At 43.2% G+C, this 21,881-nt stretch overlaps 1 protein-coding gene across 1 annotated transcript in view; it reads right to left on the bottom strand.

Moving 5' to 3' along the window:
- Window positions 1–21,881, bottom strand: part of gfra1a (gdnf family receptor alpha 1a) — an 88,778-nt gene that overhangs the window by 65,131 nt on the left and 1,766 nt on the right. Inside the window, exons 3-4 of the mRNA XM_078288843.1 lie at window positions 21,325–21,405; window positions 6,860–6,878 (exon numbers count right to left, since the gene is read on the bottom strand). Coding sequence (XP_078144969.1) covers window positions 6,860–6,878; window positions 21,325–21,405 — 100 coding nt within the window. The remainder of the gene's footprint in view (window positions 1–6,859; window positions 6,879–21,324; window positions 21,406–21,881) is intronic.

Raw genomic sequence — 21,881 nt, forward strand, 5'->3', positions numbered from 1 at the left:
GTACATTTCAACCTTCACTTCCCCAAGTTAAGACGCAGGAGCACCAGTGCTTTGCATGTAAATCTCTGAAGTTTAAGCACACAGCCTACGCTCGCTCGCTCTCTCTGTCTCTCTCTTCTCTAACACACACACACACACACACACAGACACTCTCTCTCTCACACACACACACATACCCACACACACACACAAAGCCGCACAGCAAATCCAACTCCGGCTCTAACTCTCAAACTCTATAACTTGTATTCCCCGTGAAATATACTGTAGGGCAATTCCAAAATGAGTCACTGGCAGACACACAAATTCACGCACACACAAATACACACACACATACACACACACACACACTTGCACGCTCGCACATACACTCATTCACACAACTACACTAATTCTCTCTTTCATACACGCACACACACATCTACACACACAAATCACAATTCACAAATGAACTAAATGGGTAAACGTGACCAGCCTATACTTTATCCTCTGTCTCTAAATGCCTCTTAGAGACACACGGGTGTTTGGTGGAAAGAGCCAGGATTTTCCAAGTCTTCATCAGGACCACAGTATACAAATGGCAGGCTATACTTAACACCATATGACTATAATCTAATCATACTATTCTAAGATAATAACATTGTACAGTTATTGGAGAAAATAATGGCCAAGCTGTAGTTATTACCTTAAATACATGTGTTGACTGATGAATCAATAACTCAGTAAATCAAAAGACATGCAGGAGTCACCAAGCCCGGGACGAGACTGAGGGCGTTTTTACACCTCGTCCATTTACAGCAGTTATTTTGAATCCTGGAGCGGTGCCCTCCTCAGATTTGTTTGTTTGGGCGAATTGGGTGACTGAGACCTCGTTGAGAGGGGTGGTTTCTCAGTACGAGGCCTGGAGCAGAGAACACGATCTGACCGTGATCCACCCAAACTGCAGGAAGCCCTTTGCATTGTGGATTAAACGCGAGAGTCAAATATCACAGAAACGTTTTTTGTTTTATTTTAAATAGGAAAGTGTTTTTTTGGCCCGCAGGAGTGTCAACAGAATCCCCTGTATCAATTATTAATTCAGAATTTTATTCCATAAACAGTAGGATAAACCTTTGTTACAAATGAAGACCAAAACAGGCACAATTCCCAAAGAGAGTTTGATGTTCCATGTTTGTTAGCTGGATGAAAGTCCTTTCCCACACCAATTTCTGACCGATAAAGGAAACGACTGCTCCACTGTGGCTTTTGTTGATGAATTGCGGTCAACTTGAAATTTCGCCATGTGAAACGTAACCAAACCAATGTGTAAATGCAACCACTTGGCCCCTGATTTGGACCAAAGCAAACAAACTATGGGTTTGAAAACGCCCTAAGTAACAAAAGGCTCAAGTCTGAGGTCAGTTAGAGACCATAAAAACCTGGATTTAATTTGTGTTTCAGGGCCACACATACTTCATCTGAAGAAAGCACCTTCCATTGACTATATACGTACATTCATTCCCTTTTCCTTAAGCCTAACATTAAATTTAAACCAATTATTTGGCTTCATGATGCATTTAACCCTAATTGTAAACCTAACCCCTACCATAGCCCCTTTTCAAAGTGAGTATTAGCCAAAAGTCCTCACTTCTTTTGCCCAGTACTCCAACTTGTAAGTATAATACTCCAAGTCAAAGCAGCTCTGTGGTGCCGTGTCAAACTGCCCACCAGGGTTTGAACTACCACAGGTTTTCCACAATCACTGCATACTGGGAGCAGTGGGAAGGAAATGCCCCAGCCCATTTTTCAGTCCGTAGAACAACACAGAGGCAGCACTCTGTGGTGAGAGTGTGTGTGTGTGTGTGTGTGTGTGTGTGCATGTGTGTGTCCGGGTGTGTCAACATCAGTGATTTAAATGGATATGCTCCACAGGCACAAAGGCGGAGTATTGTGAATCACACATCAGGACACCTGGCCCACACACGCATGCTCGCCCACACACGTTACACACACGTTACACATACACAGACAAAGACAACAAGCCCGACTTCGCACACACACACACACACCTGCACACACACCCCGGATGCACATTCACACACTTGGCCGACGCTGGCCCTCTCGCTGGTCCAAATCCACACATGTCCCTTCCCCTCTCCCTCCCTCTGGCTGGACAGTGATAAGTCCGCCTTGCTCTCAGTCAATGCGAAGCTGTGAATAATGGATGAAGTACAAGTTGTGAAGACGAGGGCAGAGCAGAGCAGAGCGGAGCGGAGCAGTCACATCTCTGGCCCTGATGGAGACAGACTTCTGCTACCCAGTGATATCTCTCTCTCTCTCTGTGACTGTTTCCATCTCTTTCAGTCCCCTCTCTTTTTCCATCTCTCTCTCTATGTCTTTATGTCTGCGTTTGTCACTCCCTATCTCTGCCTCTCTCTTCATCTCAATGACAACGAATGAGCGGGATCATTTTCATATTCGTCTTTTGGTTCAAAATAACATGATTCAGACCTCGGAAAACTAATTTCAGCAAGTTGCCCTTTCAGTTTTCTGACAGCCTCAAGTGATTTGACCCGAAGTCAGCCTGCTTCACTGTTTACTGTCCTGTTTGACCTTAAAACCACTCACACCATGTCTGTCTCAATCCACGAATAATAGCAGTATGCACACAGGCATACACACATGCTCTCTCTCTCACACACACACACACACACGCACTCATACACCGCTCTCCATCCCCCTAAGGTGGCACGGTAATGCCAGCTCCAATTCTCATAATGCTCTACATGTGTTATTTCAAGCTCTCCTGGAATGCTCTCTCTTTCACTCTCTCTCACAAGCATGCATGTGAATAAAGTACATGTGCGTGCCCCGCCGTACCTTCGAATCCATGTGTGTGAACAGCAACGGGTAAACAGAACATGTGATATTTTCCATTGTGTTTGCGGCTCAGTGCCAGTCACCTGTGGGGGGGTAACTGGTATCCAGCTCATGCCTGGTTAGTCGACTGCCATGGCTTCCTTCAGGGCCCGCGCCACGCTCAGTGACCTGTGCAGCTCGGCTCAAACAAACAACACAGCCGGCGAAAAAACGAGGAGGAAGGGAGCGGGCGCAGGAGCCGAGTAGAGAGAACAGCGAATAAATACAAAATTGTATCCTTTTGTACCACTCTCACATCTTTGACCCTTCCTTTGTAAATTTGCCTAATGAAGGTTCTTGTTTTGTTGTTTTTTCTAAAGGTTTTTTTTTTTTAAATATGTATTATTCTAACAGTTCATTGTGTTTATAGCTCTGGATCCAGCTAGATGAATCACTCACTTTTGTTTTCACTCGTATTCACGTTAACCATGTGAGCAGCTGGATTTTCTGGAACTGGCATGGTTTTCTTAGCTTTACTCACATTGGTAGGCCCTACATGTTAAGTACACTTGTAGTGCCTTCTCAGTGGCAACATATGCCACTCCCATGAATAGTATAATCAATATATTAATATCACGAAATGGCCGTGTGCTTCACGACTCACAATGAATGATTGATGCTGGATGCAATCTAGCCTCACACCAGGAAAATTAAGCCACACTCCAGTGTGTTCTGTCCCTGTTTGGATGAGTTTGATTGAGCGTAATGTTATGGCAGCTGATAAACCAACTGAAGTAGTTTTCACATCCCTCTCTACGCCCTGTTGTTTTCCTCCTCTCCATCTCCATGCCTCTCTCTTTCATTCCTCTCTTTCTCCCCTCTCTCTCATGCTTCTTTTATGCAGATTAGATGAATCCTATTTCTCTTATGAAGTACAATGAGTGCCCTCTCAAAAAATGCTAATTTCAAACATTAACACTGTTACAGAGCTATATATTTACCTTACAGCCTAGTTTCTAATTAATCATCAGTATTAAATATTAAGGCTGTGAGAATTGTGCAAAGGCTCTAAGAATGAAATTAAAAGAGGATAGATGCTCTGGGCGTGGCCCCGCATAAGCCTCTCTGACTAAGCATGCTGATTAAAAATAAGCTCTCTTCTTCAGACAGCCATGAGTCAGTTGGTTAGGGAGAAGATTTTAATGTTCCTCGTTTAATGATAACGTCTCATGAAAAAGACAGCGGGCCAGTGGCCAAATCTCGACAGGGTGGTCCGGTCACATGTCTGATCCCTGCAACAGTCATCCTAGTTAAAGTGTTGCTGAGCGAGGATGTACTCACACTTCCGCATCATTTCCTAAACCACATTTTCTGCTGATAATTTGAAAAAGCCGGATGTGTGACGCTTTGTTTCCATTATGACCAGTTGCCATTACCAGAAAACTTATGTACGTATGTCAAACACTTACCAGAAACTCCTGCAATACACCCAGTGTGCTCCATACTGACTCTTTATGGTCAGAGTAAAAAAATACGACTAACTTTTCTACCAGTACTTTCTCCATTTTTATTTTTGTGGTTGTTGTTCTTGTAAACTGTCAGCTGCCTAGGTACTGTGACACCCCAGCTCTGATTTGTCATCTCATAAAAAAGCAGTTCATGTCATGTGCGCTCCAGTAAAAAGTTGAACTTTTCTCAACTTGAGACAGCAGCACCACTCTGACTAAAAAAACGTCAGGTTGCAGCGCCTTTCCGAAGTGTCTGTCTGCTTTACACTGTGCAGCCGTTCCCCATTACCTTTAATGTAAAAAAAAAAGGGGGAAAAAATCCTTATGGGAATCATTATAGTATTACATTATTATTATTATTATTCCGCTTACACCCCATGACCATCTCTTCTGTTAGAATTAAAGGGGCCAACTGGACTGTATGTCAGCAGCTCTTCATTGAGGTGCTACACAACTCCGAGCCTGATCTGACTGTGTTCCAATGAGACTGACATTGCCATGACATCAAGGACACACTGACTAGAATCTGTACATAACATCCGCTTTTATCATAATGTTTGATGGCAGAGCTGCTGGCTGTGCCCAGGGCAACTTGCCCAGCTGCTTTTCCTGTTTTTCTCTGAGCTTTATACATATTTTCTTTGCCTTTTTGGGTATCCATTTTCACCCATTGTTGTGTTTTTCTTTTGAGTGAAGCACTTAAAAACATCATGGCACACAAGTGCTACAGAACATTTGAGATTTTGAGGCTGTGCTATTTATTCATGAAGGGTCAATTTACACCTTTTGGCATGCACTCCATAGCAGGTTTTGTATTCATTGTATAAGGAAACAGAAACAGAGAAAACTACAATCACAATAAAATGAAAGCCTGTCCTTTGACAGATGCCCATTTAGTAGCTCTGTTTACTTTCAACTTGGAACAGTGAGTAATACTCATAAAAGTGTGTAGTAGACAATTCAAGAAGTCCACTTACTTCCTTTCTTACAAATCCGCGCTGTGGCACCTTAAATGGCTATAATTACCTGTGACAATGAATCTGCTTTAATAACAATTTTGGAAAAGCACTATTTACAGTAAGCCCTTGGCAGCATCCATATTCCTGTCAGAGAACAGAGGGATTGAAGTTTTTAATTAATCTGAACGCTAGCATCCCTGAGGATACACACACAAATACTCACACACACACACAGCACATGTGCACACACACACACACACACACACACACTGAGCACACACCCATGTGCATTCCCACACACACAAACACACAGACACACACTAGGCACACACACAGGTTACACTTTCACACCCATACATATCCACACAGAAACACACACACACACACACACACACACACACAGTGCAGACTGTAGCAGAAACACTTCAACGTGACAGGCTGAGAGTGGCAGAGCGACGTATCAAACTATACATAAATGTCTCATGGAGACACTTTGTCAAAATAAAAGTGTCTGAAGTGTGGAATGGAGTTTCTGTGCCCATTTTGGAAAGTATTACAGTGCTGTACTACACACCGTATTAAAATGTCGTGTTTGCCATTTAAATCTTGCTAAATATTGACTGCCCTCTACTTTTCAAGCTATGGTGACTTGCTACAAGCCATAAAGTCACATATTAAAACAGGAGGGAATTTGGAGTTGTACACATCTCCTACCTTTATCTTGGGCATGTCGGTATGTCAGTACTATTACAGACAGAGAGACAGACAGAGAAACAGAGAGAGCTGAAAGACAGAGTGAGTGAGAGAGAAAAGGCAGAGAGACAGAGTGTGTGTTATACGCCTCAGGTTTTTGTCAGAACACACAATTCAGCCTGATTCAGCCTCACAGCCCTATTGATGTAATCAGGCCTTCAGCAAGACTCGCAGCAGGGTGTGAGTGTGTGCGCCTGTGTGTGTGTGTCTGTGTGTGTTTGTGTGTGTGCTACTGTGGTCAGTTGTGCATACATATGCATACACGTGTGACATGTACATGTGACGGTGTGGGTGGGTGGATGTGCGTATGTGCATGTACAGTATGTGTGTGTACATACATGAATTTGTCCATGACAGATGCTGATGCCATTCCAATCTAGCCTGAGGATTTATTTGTGCGTGTGTGTGTGCATAGCCCTAATTTGTGTGCATATAGATGTGTGTGTGTGTGTGTGTGTGTGTGTGTGTGTGTATGGAGATTTAAATAATGCAATGTACTGCAAAATAATGACCAAATTCATTCACAAAGACATAGAAAGTTAACTTTTCAGCAGGCCATGGTGCAAAATGATCTATTTCCCTTGCACCATTACAGCCAGCAATAAGCTGTTTTTGGCCATCAAACTAATGTAGCAGTCACAGACACTGACTGCCCTCTAAAATGGAAATTCATAAGCCAAAATGGCACAGTGGGAATATCAAAATATGACATATCCTCTCCCTCTCCCACCTCCCTCTCTCTCTATCTGTGCCTCCCCATTCCATCCCTCCCTCTCTTCTCCAGGGTTTTTCAACAGAGAGCACATCTGCTGTAGAAATTCTTCTGAAGGACATGTCAACCCTCCGTGACACAGCTGACGAGGCAGACAGACAGACAGGCCGACAGACAGACAGACAGACAGACAGACACCTCTCTCATTTTGGTCCTAAGGGGACCAAAATCCATAACTGGGTTCATCTGATACTAAGGAGGCTACAGTCAGTACATACATAAACAGTTTGATGGATAAACATGGAGGGCTGTATATGGAAATATGGTTGAGACTTAGGCCACATTCACACCAAGCATATTTTGGAGCGGTTTATCCAAATTCCAAATAACCAAAAATCAAATAATCACACCAAAACCGCCTGAAATCTGCGTCCTCTTCCAACTGAAGTGTGGTCCAATTCATTAGAAGTGAGAACGTAATCCGAAACAACTACAGTGAACAGCCCCAAAATGCGTGGCTTTATGAGCATAAGGAGATGGATGTTGACATCTGATAGCCAGCAGTTACTCATGCTTGGAAAACCTAGCATAACAAAGTGAACCGAGGGCAAACCGCAGTATCAACTGATGCAGCTATTTCTTCATGTGTCCTTATGAACACCAGAGAAGGTAAATTATGGCAAAGAGTGCAGACAAGTTCATCATGCTTTGCTAAAGTCACAGGGACTGGAATCGGACTTGTTTTGAAATCTCTAACCTCATGGGATGACAGGTTACAAAACCCCTTCCAATAAACAAGCTATCTGTGAGTCCATGTGACTTTTGTTTACAAGTTCTGGTCCGTGTGTAATTGGGCAGTGTGAACCTAAATGAACCAGGTACAAAAATGCAACAAAGTTAACTTTTCCACCCTGGTTTGGACCTGTGGGTGTGAGTATATATATTATATATATGACCGGCGCAGCAAAAGACCCATTATCAGATTGTAAAGTTCAACTACAGACACAACATTGTCTAGTGTATCATGTTTGTAAATAAGATCAGAGCAAAATGAAGACATGGAATTTTAACACATCTCACTCATATTTCACTGTGTTTCTGACTTCATCTCATGAAAACACACATGCATTAGTATACACACACACACACACACACACACACAGTCCTTTTCGTTACCCAGTATGGCCCAATTGGGATGAGCCCTCCTGTTTCTACTGGGGTCCTGAAGTTCGGTGGAGGAGGGACTCCCTCTGCCCAGGGCGTCTCTACCCAGAACAGGCTCTCTGCCCTGGGATACCCTGCCCTGGGTGCCCCCCCTGCCTGGAGCCGAAGTCACGGAGCTGCTCCAAGGTTCCCCTCCCTCTGCAAGAGACGCGCTTCATTCAGGACCACCAACGGCCATCAGGGGTGAAAGTTCACAAAGGTCACAGGGAGGTCAAGAGTTTAGGGGGATGAAAGGGATACGCACAGGTCAAAGGGAAAAGGTCAAACCAGAACCAGGAAGAGAGCATTCAGGTCATTCAGCTGACGGGCAAGAGTCACGTTCTGGGTATTTGCCAGGTAGGCAAAGGTAAAGGCAGTAGGGGCATACAGGAGCAGGGTTTGTAATGATTCTTGAGTTAGGAGAAGACACTGTTAGACTGGTTCAGTATGCCACAGAATAATAAGGAGAGAGTAAGGAGAGAGGAGTTGATACCCGGTATCATCGCTGAGGGAGTATAGTTCTTGTTTGCAGCAGACACAGCCTGAAGCAGCTCTCTGGGCTTTAATTTAGTATGGGTGTCAATCAAGGTAATCAAAGCTGGGCCATACCATGCTCTGTACCTGCTAACTAGGACTAAGGGCTCCACAGTTGGCATCTTTATTGTCTTTTAACATCCATAATAATCAGTGTTGCCTTTACTTTTCTGGGACAAAAACAACCCGAATGCAAATGCAGTGTTAATATTCACTCCATAATATCAGGACATTTTTTAAAGTGTTAGGCTTATCTAGGTACAAGTAGATGAAAAGTCCAACCCAGACAAATGAATTTGGATGGTGTTGACATAGATTACCCATTGACAAACAGCACCAGCGGCTTGGTCAAAGATGCACTCGTAGCTGTTTACCCCACTTGTGTGTGAAGAGACTATACACACATACAACCAGATCGATCGAGCAGTCACGCTAGCCTCACATGAAACAAGCCCAGAATAGAAACATCTAAATCTGCCTGGCAAATTGGGGGCACACAGTTATAGATTTCTAGTTAGGAGGACGGTTGTGGATAAAACAAATGCAAATTTATGTATCAATGCCCTCATTTAACATCTCCGAGAGAAAAGACTGGCACAGAGCAAGAGCTCAGCTGGATGCTGCGCAACGATGCTGTGAGTGTGTGTATGTGTGTGTATGTGTGTGTGTCTGTGTGTGAGTGTGTGTGTGTGTGAGAGAGTGTGCCTGCGAGTGCATACATTCTTGCATGCGTGTATGTGGGTGCATGCATGCTCTTGGCTCTTGGTTGTGTGTGTTTGCGTGCACGCTATCTGTTTAGGGCCGTTTGTTTGCTTTTCAGGGATGCTTCCGTTCTGTGATCAAAAGCAGAGAAAGGGAGAGAGAAGAAAGAAAGAGAGAAGAAAGGGGTGAATCTCTTATTCTCTGGAGAGAAATGTTTGCTAGTTAGAGACACAGATTGTGTCTGCTTTAATCAGACGCATTGTGAGTGTTGACAGAAATGATCAGAGGGGACAGAGAGTAAATTCCAATCGACCAGTTTGGACCTTCAAAGGGCACTCCGCGGGGAAAACAAATTTACTGAGCTGTACTTCCAGGTAGTAATTAAGTTTTGTATGATTCAAAACAGCCAAACAAAAAATGTGGGTTCCCAGTGCAAAGAGCTCCTCCCAATGCGAGTTTTCTACAAACATATGCAGGAGGCAAGGCATAGAAGTGATTTCTGCTGTTTGGAATTTACAGATTATAGGTTTAAGCTGTTGCATGATGGCCAGGAGCCTAGTGACTAGTAATCACAATGCAATACTGGAGATGATGAAACGTTTACAGTAGAAACTGGCAAATCTGAACACAAATCTCAGGAGTGGAGGTTGGAAGAACCAGTGAAATGTGTGGATGATTGGAATCCCACTGTTGGGAGTTAAACTGTTAACGCTGAATTAGACTTTGAATGCTTTGACAGTAGAACAACAAACCGCATCTACAATGAAAGCTGTAATTCTATAGGTACCAATGACATATGTTACACAATCATGGGAATGTGTGGAAATCAACTGCAATAGCAACTAGAATGGACAAAGCCCTATTGAAGTCAGTAGCAAAATGTAAAATAATACCATCATTTATTCTTATTTATTTAATTTTCAATTGGCGAGAGTCATAAAAGCGAGTCTTCTTTCTGCTGAATTCATCATTTTGCAAAGCTAAACAAAGAAGGTTCTCAGGTGAACTCAATTATTGCTGTTTTTGGGCAGAATTGTTCGCTGATATTGTCCTTACAGGTTTCTTATGGCTGCCACTGAAAGCTGTACTGGCCTGGGATACTCTTTTAAACGATACCTCTTGTATAAACAGGCTTGGGCAGTAGAAGTCAGATCAGTGTAACTGGCTGAGAATGAGTTATCTAAGCAACCTCAAACAGGGCACGTCACATAGTTACTTTACAAATCTGTTTCCATATGCAAGACCAAAACAGTGTACCTCAGTCCAGTTCAGTTCGCTTGAGTGTGAAATACTACACAGACACAGCAGCACAGATGAAAGTCCTAACGGCTGGAGCCCTAGCAAGTTAATCCTGTGAGGTGACTGTGGGCTGCAGAGGGCTTAGAGGAGCAGCTTGACACAAGGCCGTGGGTTTGGCTCACCCGCCAATGGTCAGTCACGGCTACAGCCAGCCACGCAAACCACAATGTGATAAAAACATCTCCCAATTAACCATGATGTACTAAACCACTCCACTGACAATCTTCCCTTCATTCTCTGATTTAAATTTAGTTTTTCACTACATTTATATGCTTTTATGAATATGACCTGGTAGCGCAGCCTATTGTATAATCAAGTAAGCAATATCTGCTACAATTTGGTTATGGTTCATTTCAAATTCATACATACAAATTTTGGATGTGGACACTCCAGTGAGTAAACAAGGAAGTGTGTGAGCAACACTAAATAAGCATCAAATGGACTATTATAACTGAAATGTCATATGACAGTTATTCAATCATCAGCTATATTCTGCAGTATGAGTGTTATTGTGTTGAACGGATATGTTTTAATCGCTTTATGGGTTGGACTGTTGGAGTTTGCGTTGGCCCTGTGGGTGTGTATTGGAGAGCAGCGCTCCTTGCAGCTGAGGGGTACTTAAAGCTCTACAGTGAAGTACGTGATAAAATCAATCAATCAATGTTCATAATGGCAAAAACTAGGAAAATAAGGTCTAGGTTGAAAATAACCGTAATTATCCTTTAACCACTACTCCACCTCCAGACAGCAACATCTGTCAAAGTCTACCCTATTACCATCCATGTAATACAATAGCCTACATTTATTTTTACACAGCGTGAAAGAGGATTTTCTATCACACTTTACAGATACTACATATCCAAACAAGATATTTCACCAAAAGAATAACTGTAATTCCAGAAAACTAAAGCTGAAAAGTGTTGATTTAGAATGACACAGACTGCACACATGTTTGTCTCTGTGTACATAACTGCTTCTGTGTCTGCGACTGTGTGTGTGAAAAGGTAATTGTCCATATTTGCATGCAGAATAAAACAGCGGTGGGAGGCAGACCTGGCACACGCTCCCTCCCGCTGATTCGAGCTGTCAGCCACGTTGATTAACTATGATGAATCACCCCTCCACTTCACATCCAATCAAAGGCCTCTCACAGGGACTCAAATCTGGTCACCTTTAACTAAATGATTTTCTTGGCCCATGGTGAGCCAGCTAGCGATTGGACTGGCAACCTGATGATGTGGCTGCTGTTAGGATTATTCTGCCAACGGCCCGCAGCCGGGGCAGTCATTTTCGTAACGGTGTGCTGAATTAAATAATGACGAAGGGCCAGCTGACTTGTACCTGCGCAGGGAAGGAGATTTGGAAAAGGGCTGGTTGGAGTGGGAATGTACGCTACAGTGAAAAAGGAGAACTTGAGTCACTGAGACATGGAAGATAAAGGTGTTCTCTTAGCCTTGCTTTGAGGTTGGGGTTATCTCTCTGAACTAGGTTCAGTCCATGCTGCAGAACACTTTTTGACTTATTCTACCATGCGAGTTGACAGCTACAACTTCAAAATCATCTGTTCTCCACAATGTACATTCCATGGACAAATATTTGCGGGTGTATTTGATTTTTCCACACTTTGATAGTCAGCCAGCCAGCCAGCCAAATAAGTAGGAAGAAACATAGACAGATAGAAATATGTTCATATATTTCTTATCATCTCTGCACACACACTTCACATTATCTACTTACTGTATGCCAAAAATCAACTGTACGGGGATGAGACAAGGTCAGTGAACACATAAATCCCCACAGTCCTTCTCTCAAAACAGAAGAGCAGAGCTTTGTCTGGAACTGTACACCTCAAACCGTGCTGAAGGATAAAGCCTTTGATCCCGGCCTGAACGGAAGAGCTTGGGTGGAAAAGAAGGAGGGAACAGGGAAAAGGAGAGAAATCAATAGATTCTTGTAGACACAGCCTCAAGTTTCCAATCTAACACGGCGCCGTATCGATTAGGCTTCAGATGAGACGAGGCACAGGGACAGTAATGCCGGCAGAGGATTTGGGAGTCTTTAGCAGAACAAACTCCTGTGTAGAGGATGGGATGGATGGAGGCAGCAGAGGGCTGCTAATGCACTGCTCTGTCAGTGCAAACAGACGACACAGATGAGGACTGGCATGATGGATGGATGGATAGGTGGATGGATGGAGTATGAGGATGCTTACTAGCCAACCATGTCAGTATGAGACGAGTACGCAGACAAGATGGTGATTACAGCAGTGCTATACTATTGACCTTACTGAGAAATCTAGTTGCACATGGCCAAACCACACTCCTTACTTTGTTTCATTTTGTTTTCGTCCTCTACATCTTCAAGGTCTGGAGGAATCTATGTGTCAGGACTAGGGCTGAACGATATTGACAAAAAAATCGAATTGCAATTATTATTAGAATATTGCAATTGCGATTTAAACTAATCATAACATCACAAGTTTTTCTTGTCATACATTTTTTAGAACTTTAAAATTGTTTAAAGAAAAGTGATTTCTTTAACAAAAACATCGATGATAGTGTGCAGGATTTTGATTTTCTGAGTTTGAGTATGATGAAAGGTTTTCACCAATATTGTACTTGATTCATGGACCAAAGATTACCCGCAGCTCTAAAACACCTTGTTTATTAGTCCATTTTGGACGCCTCTCTCTCTTAAGCCATTAATTGCAGCTACTATCTGCGATTTGGAAATGGCATAAGTTCATATATTGGGTTTTATTTTATTTTTTTTGTATTAATTGTTGGGCTCTAGTCAGGACAGAAAAAAAGAAAAAATCACAGCAATCCAGGACAGTGCTCAAAAGTAGGGGATTTTGTTGTATTATGCGTAAACTAGCTTGCACTTGGGCAACAGGGTGGCATAATGAGCGAGGACAAACAAACACCCATGTCAGCAAGCATCTGCCCTGCTGAAGTGTCCTTGAGCAAGATTGTGTATCTCTGCCGGTCCAGGCAAGCTGCTCTGTAGCTGACCCTGCACTGACCTCCCTGTGGGGAGGGGGAGGCAGCGAAAAGAGAATTTCCTTATGGGGATCAATAAAGTATCACATTATCATTATTTGTTTGCTGTTGAACGGCAAATAGCGGACTGAGAACGGATACGAGGAACAGGATGTGGGTGTGGCGAAGGGATGGGGGAGAAAAAACAATCAGGTTTGACTGTCCAGCAGCTCAGGATTTGGAAGAGGAAATTGCTCTGGAGAAGAGTGTGTGGTAAAATCCTAAAATTTAAATTAAAATGTAAAGTTGCTGTGAGTCAGACTAGACTGGGAGCTTGGCTTGTGATTGGCACGCAGAGACAGAAAGGCATCATGCTTATTGATATAGCTTGAGTGATATTTTCTTGAGGGGAATGAGTCATTTAGTTTGCCGAGGTGAGTGAGTAATTTGCTGGGAAATGATGCAGAGGGTTTACAAGTAAGTTGGTGAGGTCAGAAAAAATGGATGACTGTTAATGGAAGTGCATTGAGTACGAAACCAAAACCAGGCAGCTATTTTACCAGGCACCTTATTACTTCATGACAGTGCTTCTTGTTAAGGGAAAAAGGTTGGATTCTCGCGTCCCAAGCACTTTCATTCTGGGGCAGTGCTAGGCTAAAGGGCAGAGAAGTGAGTTTGTGACCAGAGGGTCGCTGGTTTGAATCCCCGTGAAAATATGTGTGGGAAAAGTGAAGAGGAAACACTGTCCACTCCCTTAGAAACTTTGGTCAAGGTGCCCTTGAGCAAACCACTTGACCCCGAACAGCACCAGTAGAGCTGCTCAGCGGCAAACAGTGGAGCATTGTTGATATACAGAGCAGCTTCCAGATGTAAGAACGTTTGGCTGAATGGGTGTGAAACAGGGCATTGCAGAAAAAGAACAAGTGTGCTCAGTCAACCAACTCTGGATAAATAAAGGCAAAAAAGTTCAGAGAAACAAGCATCTCTGCATCTCTCTCCAAAAGATACAATATATTATGTTTCCACCTCTGTAACTCCACCAAGTAGTGTTCTCTAGCGTTCTCTCTCAGTCTCTCTCTTGCACACACACACAGACACACACACATACAGATGCATGCACATGCACAAACACAAGGAGGGAAAGAGATAGCGATGGACACGCTTATCTAAAAACACCGGCAGCTCATAATGAGGGAGAGTTCCTATGCAGCGAGTGGTTGAGCGGCGCTGACAGCTTCTCAGCTCTGTGTGTCAGCACAGGGGGATTTCAAGTGCTGCCTTGGCTTGTCAGCCAGGCCACGCACTACAGATGTTTTCACACACACATACACATGCAATCAAACATATCCCACATGCATGCACACATCGCTGAACTATGTTGCAAGGTTGACTTCAGTAGTAGGAGGGAGCAGGACAATATCCATTTGAAGTCTTGACAGATACAAGAGACAAAATATTGAGCTTTGGTTTATTGGGGCTAAGGCTTATGAGTGGAGAGTGGGTGATATATAGACATGTGGATTTTATGAAGCACAATTACAAGAGAGCTGCTGTACCAGCCAACGGGGAGGAGGACAGAGCTGGAGAGGGATGGAGCTGAAGCCAAATAAACATCAATACCCAACGACAGGAAAAACATGTCATTGTAAGCCAGAGAGGGTTGTATTCAATAGTCACCCTTAAAAAAACTGAAACATGTACAGGCTGGAGACAAATAGCGCGAATACACAAGAAAATCTTTATAGATTTGGTTGCATCTGAGTTATTGATGCCCTTGAAATTGTGTTTTAGGACAGGGAAAAGTTGGGAGGGAAATAGGGGGGAAAGGGCCAAAGAAAGTATGAAAAAAAATCTTTTAAACTATCCTTTACATCTCAAACACCACCCTTTTTACTATAAAGCTTTGAAGCTTGAAGTACACACAGTAGTTTAAGATAAATGCCACCAATATATCTTTAGGCTGCTATATTATCATCTCAAAACTGCCAAACAACATTGACTGTAAAAGGTCAGTCCGCAGGCCACAGTGAAATGATAGAGTCATATAAACTAATCTTTATTCATAGGTTGCACCTCCAGGATTCTTTGATGTCCTTATCCATTTTTCCCCGACACCACCCCATCATTTAACCGCAACTATTTCCGTCCAGTCACTTTTGGCTGATGCCCAGACCGGCTATTACGTTCCGCGTCACTTTTTGCCCCCTGTTTCATCTCTCTCACCTTGCGTGGCGCTCGTGCTAAATGACAATTGGCTGACATTAAAATGGTCCTTTATCTGCAAACATAGCGATCATGCAGCTCAATCTCCATGGCAATATGCCAGAATGTTTTTTAAACTAGCTCATAGCTCAGTTGTGCTTTGATACTCTATGGGGAAGCAAAACCAAATGTTATCCAAAATATCTACAGTTTGTAGGTCAAGATGATGGGGAGGGCTGGGGAGGGCGGGGGGGTGGGGCAATAAAATGTCAGAGCGTATTCATATCGCCTTAGGAATTCAAAGTGTGGAAAAATAGAAGAGGAAGAAAACAAAAGGGGGAGAAAAGATTTTGAATGTGTCCCTGTGTGATATAGGTACTCAGAACAGCAAGTGTTCATGAATACAGTAATATGAAACTGCCCAGGCTGTGTATTCATCTATTTCCTACACTGCTTCGCTTTTCCCATGGCCTTGGCCAAATGGTGTGGCAGTAATGCTAAGTCCACTTGAATCTCAGAATAATGCTTTCTCTCTCCCTGTCGCTCCCTCCTCCATGGATCACTGGCTCATAGCATAGGCAACTGGTGAGGAGAAAGGCAGCCATTTTATCTAAACTCCTCTCTCTCCTTGCTCTAAGCTCACATGAACTCATGTGCGGCGTGATAAGAAAGTATTGTTTTTCTGCTATTCACCATTGTTTACTGATTTACAAAGTGAGTATCTCCCTAAGTATGGGGAAAGGTTACAGAGAGGAGGGTACAGATGCGTACACCGAAGAAAAGCATATGAAAATGAATATGTAACACCTCCGCTTGGACAGAAAAATCGGTGCAGATTTGGCTTTTCATGTCTTATGCAGGCGTTCTTCATTGTATGTGTGTTTGTGTGTGTGTGTGTGTGTGTGTGTGTGTGTGCATGTTGTGTGCGCTCTTATCAATATTAAGTGACATGGAAACATAAAGCACCCACTTCCCCACTAACAAGGAGGCAGTGGTCTCAGTGGTTCCACAGACAGCGGAAGCATTCAATGAGCCTTTTAATGAACTGAAACATAGACATCAATACAGGTAGAGTTCCTAAAGAGAGAAACAGAGAGAGAGAAGAGAGAAAGAGAGGAAGGAGTGAGAAAAAAGAGGGACAGAACGCAGGGGTATTTTGTAAGGAAAGGAAATGGAAGAGAGCAAGCAGCACCCTGCATTAAAAATGTGGAAATCATAAAGGCACACATGCACACACACACATCCTCACACACGCCTTGTTTCCCGCTGCCACCATTGATATGTTAAATGGGTGTTGTGTTTAACAATTTCCTCTGGGTAGTTTGCATTCACATATTCCAGGTTTAGAGCTGTCATCATAACAACAATGACTTCATGATAGAGATGGCGGCAGACGCCAAACAGAATTACATTGTGTCAATATTATGAAACCGATGAATTCAGAAAAGTTACTGTGAAAACTGAAAAATATGAAAGCCACCACCTCAAGAGAATAAATCAGAGGTTTCCATAAGTTGTCTCATCTGTAGTTCTCACTTGTTTTTCCTTGGGTTGAACTTGCTATGATAAAAGTAAGACCAATTTGAATTAGATTAGAATTGCAAAGTGATGTTTAAATGTATACAATTCTGCAACTGGCACTTTGTGAAATTCCAGAGTTTGTGCATCTTATTCTCTACTGAGAAAATGTATGAAGAATTAAAATTGTGTGAGGTTTCTGGCAGTCTTTTGAATCTGGTCCTGTCTCAAACTCGACTGGACTTGACTTGGACTCAGCTCAGGTTGTCTTGACTACAGCCCTGACCAGACGGGAGTAAAATCCCGGTCATGCCCTGGTCATGATCACATTATCCTGCCTCACTCTGTAAAACTAATTCTAAAATGAAAATCCTAGAGGCCCTAGATTAGGCAAGTTCTTTCCCTACTACAATCAATTCCTTAGTCTATGACTAGTCTTAAAGCAGTTTTGATTCTGTTATTTGTATAATAATGCAACAGTCAATTGGGTTATGTTTAGGCTACAATATCTCACACACAGCACAGGCCCCTGCTCCACTGCGATTCTCCCTGTCAAGCTAGCCAACCTACCTGCTCAAAGAGGGGTTATTTTAAGTAATCACATGTTTTATAGTCTGCAATCTTTCATGTAAATCCTTGTTAGGTGCCTCCAGATGTTACAGAATCTATAATTGGGTGTACTTAGGCATTTTGACTAAAGTGGTCTACATGTCCATGTCTGTGAAAGCACCTCTAAGGGATTAACTGTGGTAGACTGCTACTCTGCTGCAACAGTAGTTACTCATTTTTTGTTGAAGAGAAGTGAGTTACTCACATTTGGCCGTGCCTCACTGGACTCAACCCCAGAGGTAAAAGCACTCTGCCCCGGGTAGAGATCTGAAAATAATTAGCTAAAAACCCACCACCATCACTGTGTGTGTTGTGTGTGTGTGCGTACACACACAGGCGTGCATGTGACTTTTACATGTCATCTGGCTCCTCACCCGTTTCTCCAATGCCATCCTACCCTAGACTGTAAAGAATACCTTCTTTGTGTGTGACAGCACAGCTGGTTAGTCGGTGAGCTAGAATATAGTTTTTGTTTTTCAGATTCACTTAGATTTCAAATTAATTTAATCTTTTTCTTATGTCGATGTTTTGTATGTCTTGTATGCAATGTTAAGTGTTTAATTACTGTTTTTGTTCATATTCTTTAGCACATCATAGGAGAGAAAAAGTATGTACTAAATTGAGGTGAAAAAAACAAGTCATTTGCTGTGATGAGCGATGCAGATGGGACTTGAAGGGGGAGGAGAGGGGAAATTAAGATCATCTGCTAGATGTGCACAGTAACTTTTGGAACTATACTCTTCTCCAAATTAGATTTTTCTGTTTTTTCAATTAAACACATGAGCTCTCAGAACTTCCTCTCTTGATGGAACAGCACTTATTTTTTTGTTTTTTTAGATCTTTGACGGAAAGAGTTTTTCTAGCACAACAAAGTGTGCAAATCAGCAAAGAAAGTGCACACAACCAATACAGTTGTACATGTATTTGTGTGCATGCGTGCCTGGGAGTTTATTGTCCATCAGGCCAGCATGATATGTAATAACACCCTGCATGCCACTCTAATGAAATCAGACGTCGACGGGTGTCAGTGGGAACAGGTGTTCATGGGACAGTGGACTATATGTGTGTGTGTGTGTGTGTGTGCGCACTATATGTGTGGGTGTCCCTAGAAAATAGTGGCTTCAGTCTGTGGTATGGGTCCGATTAAGGAATTACAGAGTCATTATGGCTGCCTATTGTTCCTATAGCCTGGGATCACTGAGCCTTACTGCCTTACTAAGACAAACATGAGACATATTCAGAGAGCCTCCTGGAATAGGGATGCTGACCACAGACCAGTGACTCAGACCGCTACTAGTGGTTCTCAAATTGGTGTCTGAGAACCTGGGAAGTCTACAGCAAAAATGAAATTGTTTAAGCTACTAGTTTGTGCAATAAAATAAAATTAGATATTGTAACAGATGGAATAGATTGCATTCGATATTGTAATGGAGAACATTGGTATATCAACCTTGTTGCATCATCTTTGAATATTTTGTTTATTTTAGTTCATCAACACACAAATGCAGGTTAGTAAGAGTAAGATAGTAAGAGAAAGAAATGTTTTGAGAATGTGCAGGTGATGTAAGAAACCTAAGGAAACCTCCTCTGGAAAAACAATGGAAATCATCTTTTTAAAATGAGAATTTGTGAGTCCTTGGTATAAAGTGGTTTGATCGCCCCCATTCCTAGATCTGTACATTCCTAGATCTCCTCCTGTTTAGAATGCTGCACTAGAACTGAAAAGTACAAGGTTGTTTGAGCGATCAAAGAACAAGCCCTAAGCTCCCATCGCTTCTGCCTCAGTCTTTCTCCCCTCACCTTGCCCCTTAATTCCCACAGAATGTGCAGAGAACGCTGAGTGAACTTATGCCTTCTGTTTCTGTCCTCCCAGTCCTTTTAGACTCACCCCGCTATTCATTCGCTCACCCTCACCTCTACAGCCTCTCTCTCTCTCTCACCCCTCCATCCCCTCTCTTCCTGCTCCATGATTCTCCTCTAATGATGAGCCGTTACTCTCCTTCCCCCTCTCCATCCCCTCTCGCAGTATCCTCCCACCCCATCTTATCCCTGCCTGTCACCCATTCACCTTACCCGCTCCTTCCGAACATCTCACTCCTCATCCCTCCTCTCTCAACCTTGCACACACACACACACACAGACACACACACTCAATGACAGATCCAGGCTGATCTGGCGTTCCGTTGCTGAGAGAGAGAGATATATATGCGAAACCGTCAATCAACATAAAGAGGTTTTCAGATGGCAACTAAGGAGCACCTTCCTTCGCTGAGCTTTGCACCGTAAATCTCTCACTGTCCTCACTCCTGGAGTCTATAGCTCAGGCTGGGGGAAGTGTCGAGAGTTGTTACATGCCTGTGGTGTGAACTATGATCCTGCGCTGCACATGCTTCAGCACTGATGGCTTGCGGGTGTCTTGTCCTCGCGCATTAAGGGCCAATGACATATACTGTGATGTGGAGGGTTTCTCTTTTTAAAGTAATCAGTCTCCCTCTCTAGCTATGGAGTAGAAAGAGTACAGAATAGGCCTTAAAGAAACACACTGGCTCTCAGCTGCTGCTTCTTTCCCAAATTTTACCCTGGCCATGAAGTCAGGACCCAATCCAACTTGTTCTTTGTCCACATCCCCCGCAGAACATCTCACAGCCCACGTCGCGATCCCAGCCTATCATATGAGAAACACTGGTTTATGGCAATTCAGTCTATTGTGAGACAGAATTGCTGATGAGATAGAAAAGGCACCTCTCTATAGAAGGGGTCGAAATATCAGTCTTTGTTCTTTTAAGATGCGGGGGCAGAGCATGTTTCTTTGATTGGACATGGCATTCATCACCTTCAATGTAATAATGAAAAACTCAGCAGTTACATGAATGTGCCACATTCATACGTCAGGCCCGCAAATACCACAACATTCTCACTGTGGGACCAAGAGAAGCTGTGCAGTTGTGAATAAGGGAATAACATCGCCATCTAGAGGCCGCTGTCAACATTGCCCTCACACACAGTGGAACAGAAAATGCCCCTGTCATCCTCTCCCACGTTCTCACCGTTACTCACAGGCCTGCTCACTCTCACTCATAGTCAATTTCAACAGGCCTTCGGCAAATGGATTCAAATTGAGCTGTCCACTACTGAAACTGCCCACAACCAGAGCTAAATGACACCAACAACAACAAAGGCCTCTCTCCATTTGAATGAGTCATTTGTCCACTGCTTGACTAGACTCCACTCCACACACAGTGTGAGCTCAGAACTATAGCTCCCCATGCAAGGTCACTTCCAGCTGGCATGCAATATTGTCGGGGTGAGAACGAGGGGAGAGAGAGAGGAGTGTATGAGGGAGGATAAATACTTGACACACAGATAACCTTCATTGAGAGCATGCACAGCTTGGAGTTATATAAGAGCTTAACCATACCTCGACGGGGACAGGTGACCAACGAAACAATGAACAAAAACAAACTTTGTGTCGGAGTGAAAGCCTCCACAGAGCAGGCATTTGTCCTTACCTATGATGGGAGCCAGGCGGAAAATGTCCGACAGACGGCTGTTCACAGGCTCGTAGGGAGAGTCCTCCAAGAAGTCATTACCTGTGAGGAATATTACCAGTTATTGAAACAAAATAGATAGATAGATAGATAGATAGATAGATAGATAGATAGATAGATAGATAGATAGATAGATAGATAGATAGATAGATAGATATTGGAAGGGGCCACAAACAAACTTATTGAATCATTGTTGACCCCCCCGTGTTTTGTTTATCATCCTATTCCCCTCACACTGGCCAGCATGTGACATGGGTTATTTGGGTCAGTCGATATCCATGGTGGCACAAAGCCACACGCTTGATTAGGCAGGTTGGTCAGCTGTGTTGCGCAACTGGAAGCCGACTCGCTGGAAATGGACTGGATGCGGTTTAGGGACTAAAAGGCCCCCTGCTATGATCAACACTTTAAGATGGCACTGCCGGCGCTGAGGGGCTTCACGCCCCATTACCTTCAAGCGAAGTGATTTAGGAGGTCAAAAACTCTCCGCTCCACAGGACCATTGCTGAGAACAGTTT

Source organism: Centroberyx gerrardi, chromosome 15, assembly GCF_048128805.1.
Source record: "Centroberyx gerrardi isolate f3 chromosome 15, fCenGer3.hap1.cur.20231027, whole genome shotgun sequence".
Taxonomy (NCBI): Eukaryota; Metazoa; Chordata; class Actinopteri; order Beryciformes; family Berycidae; genus Centroberyx; species Centroberyx gerrardi.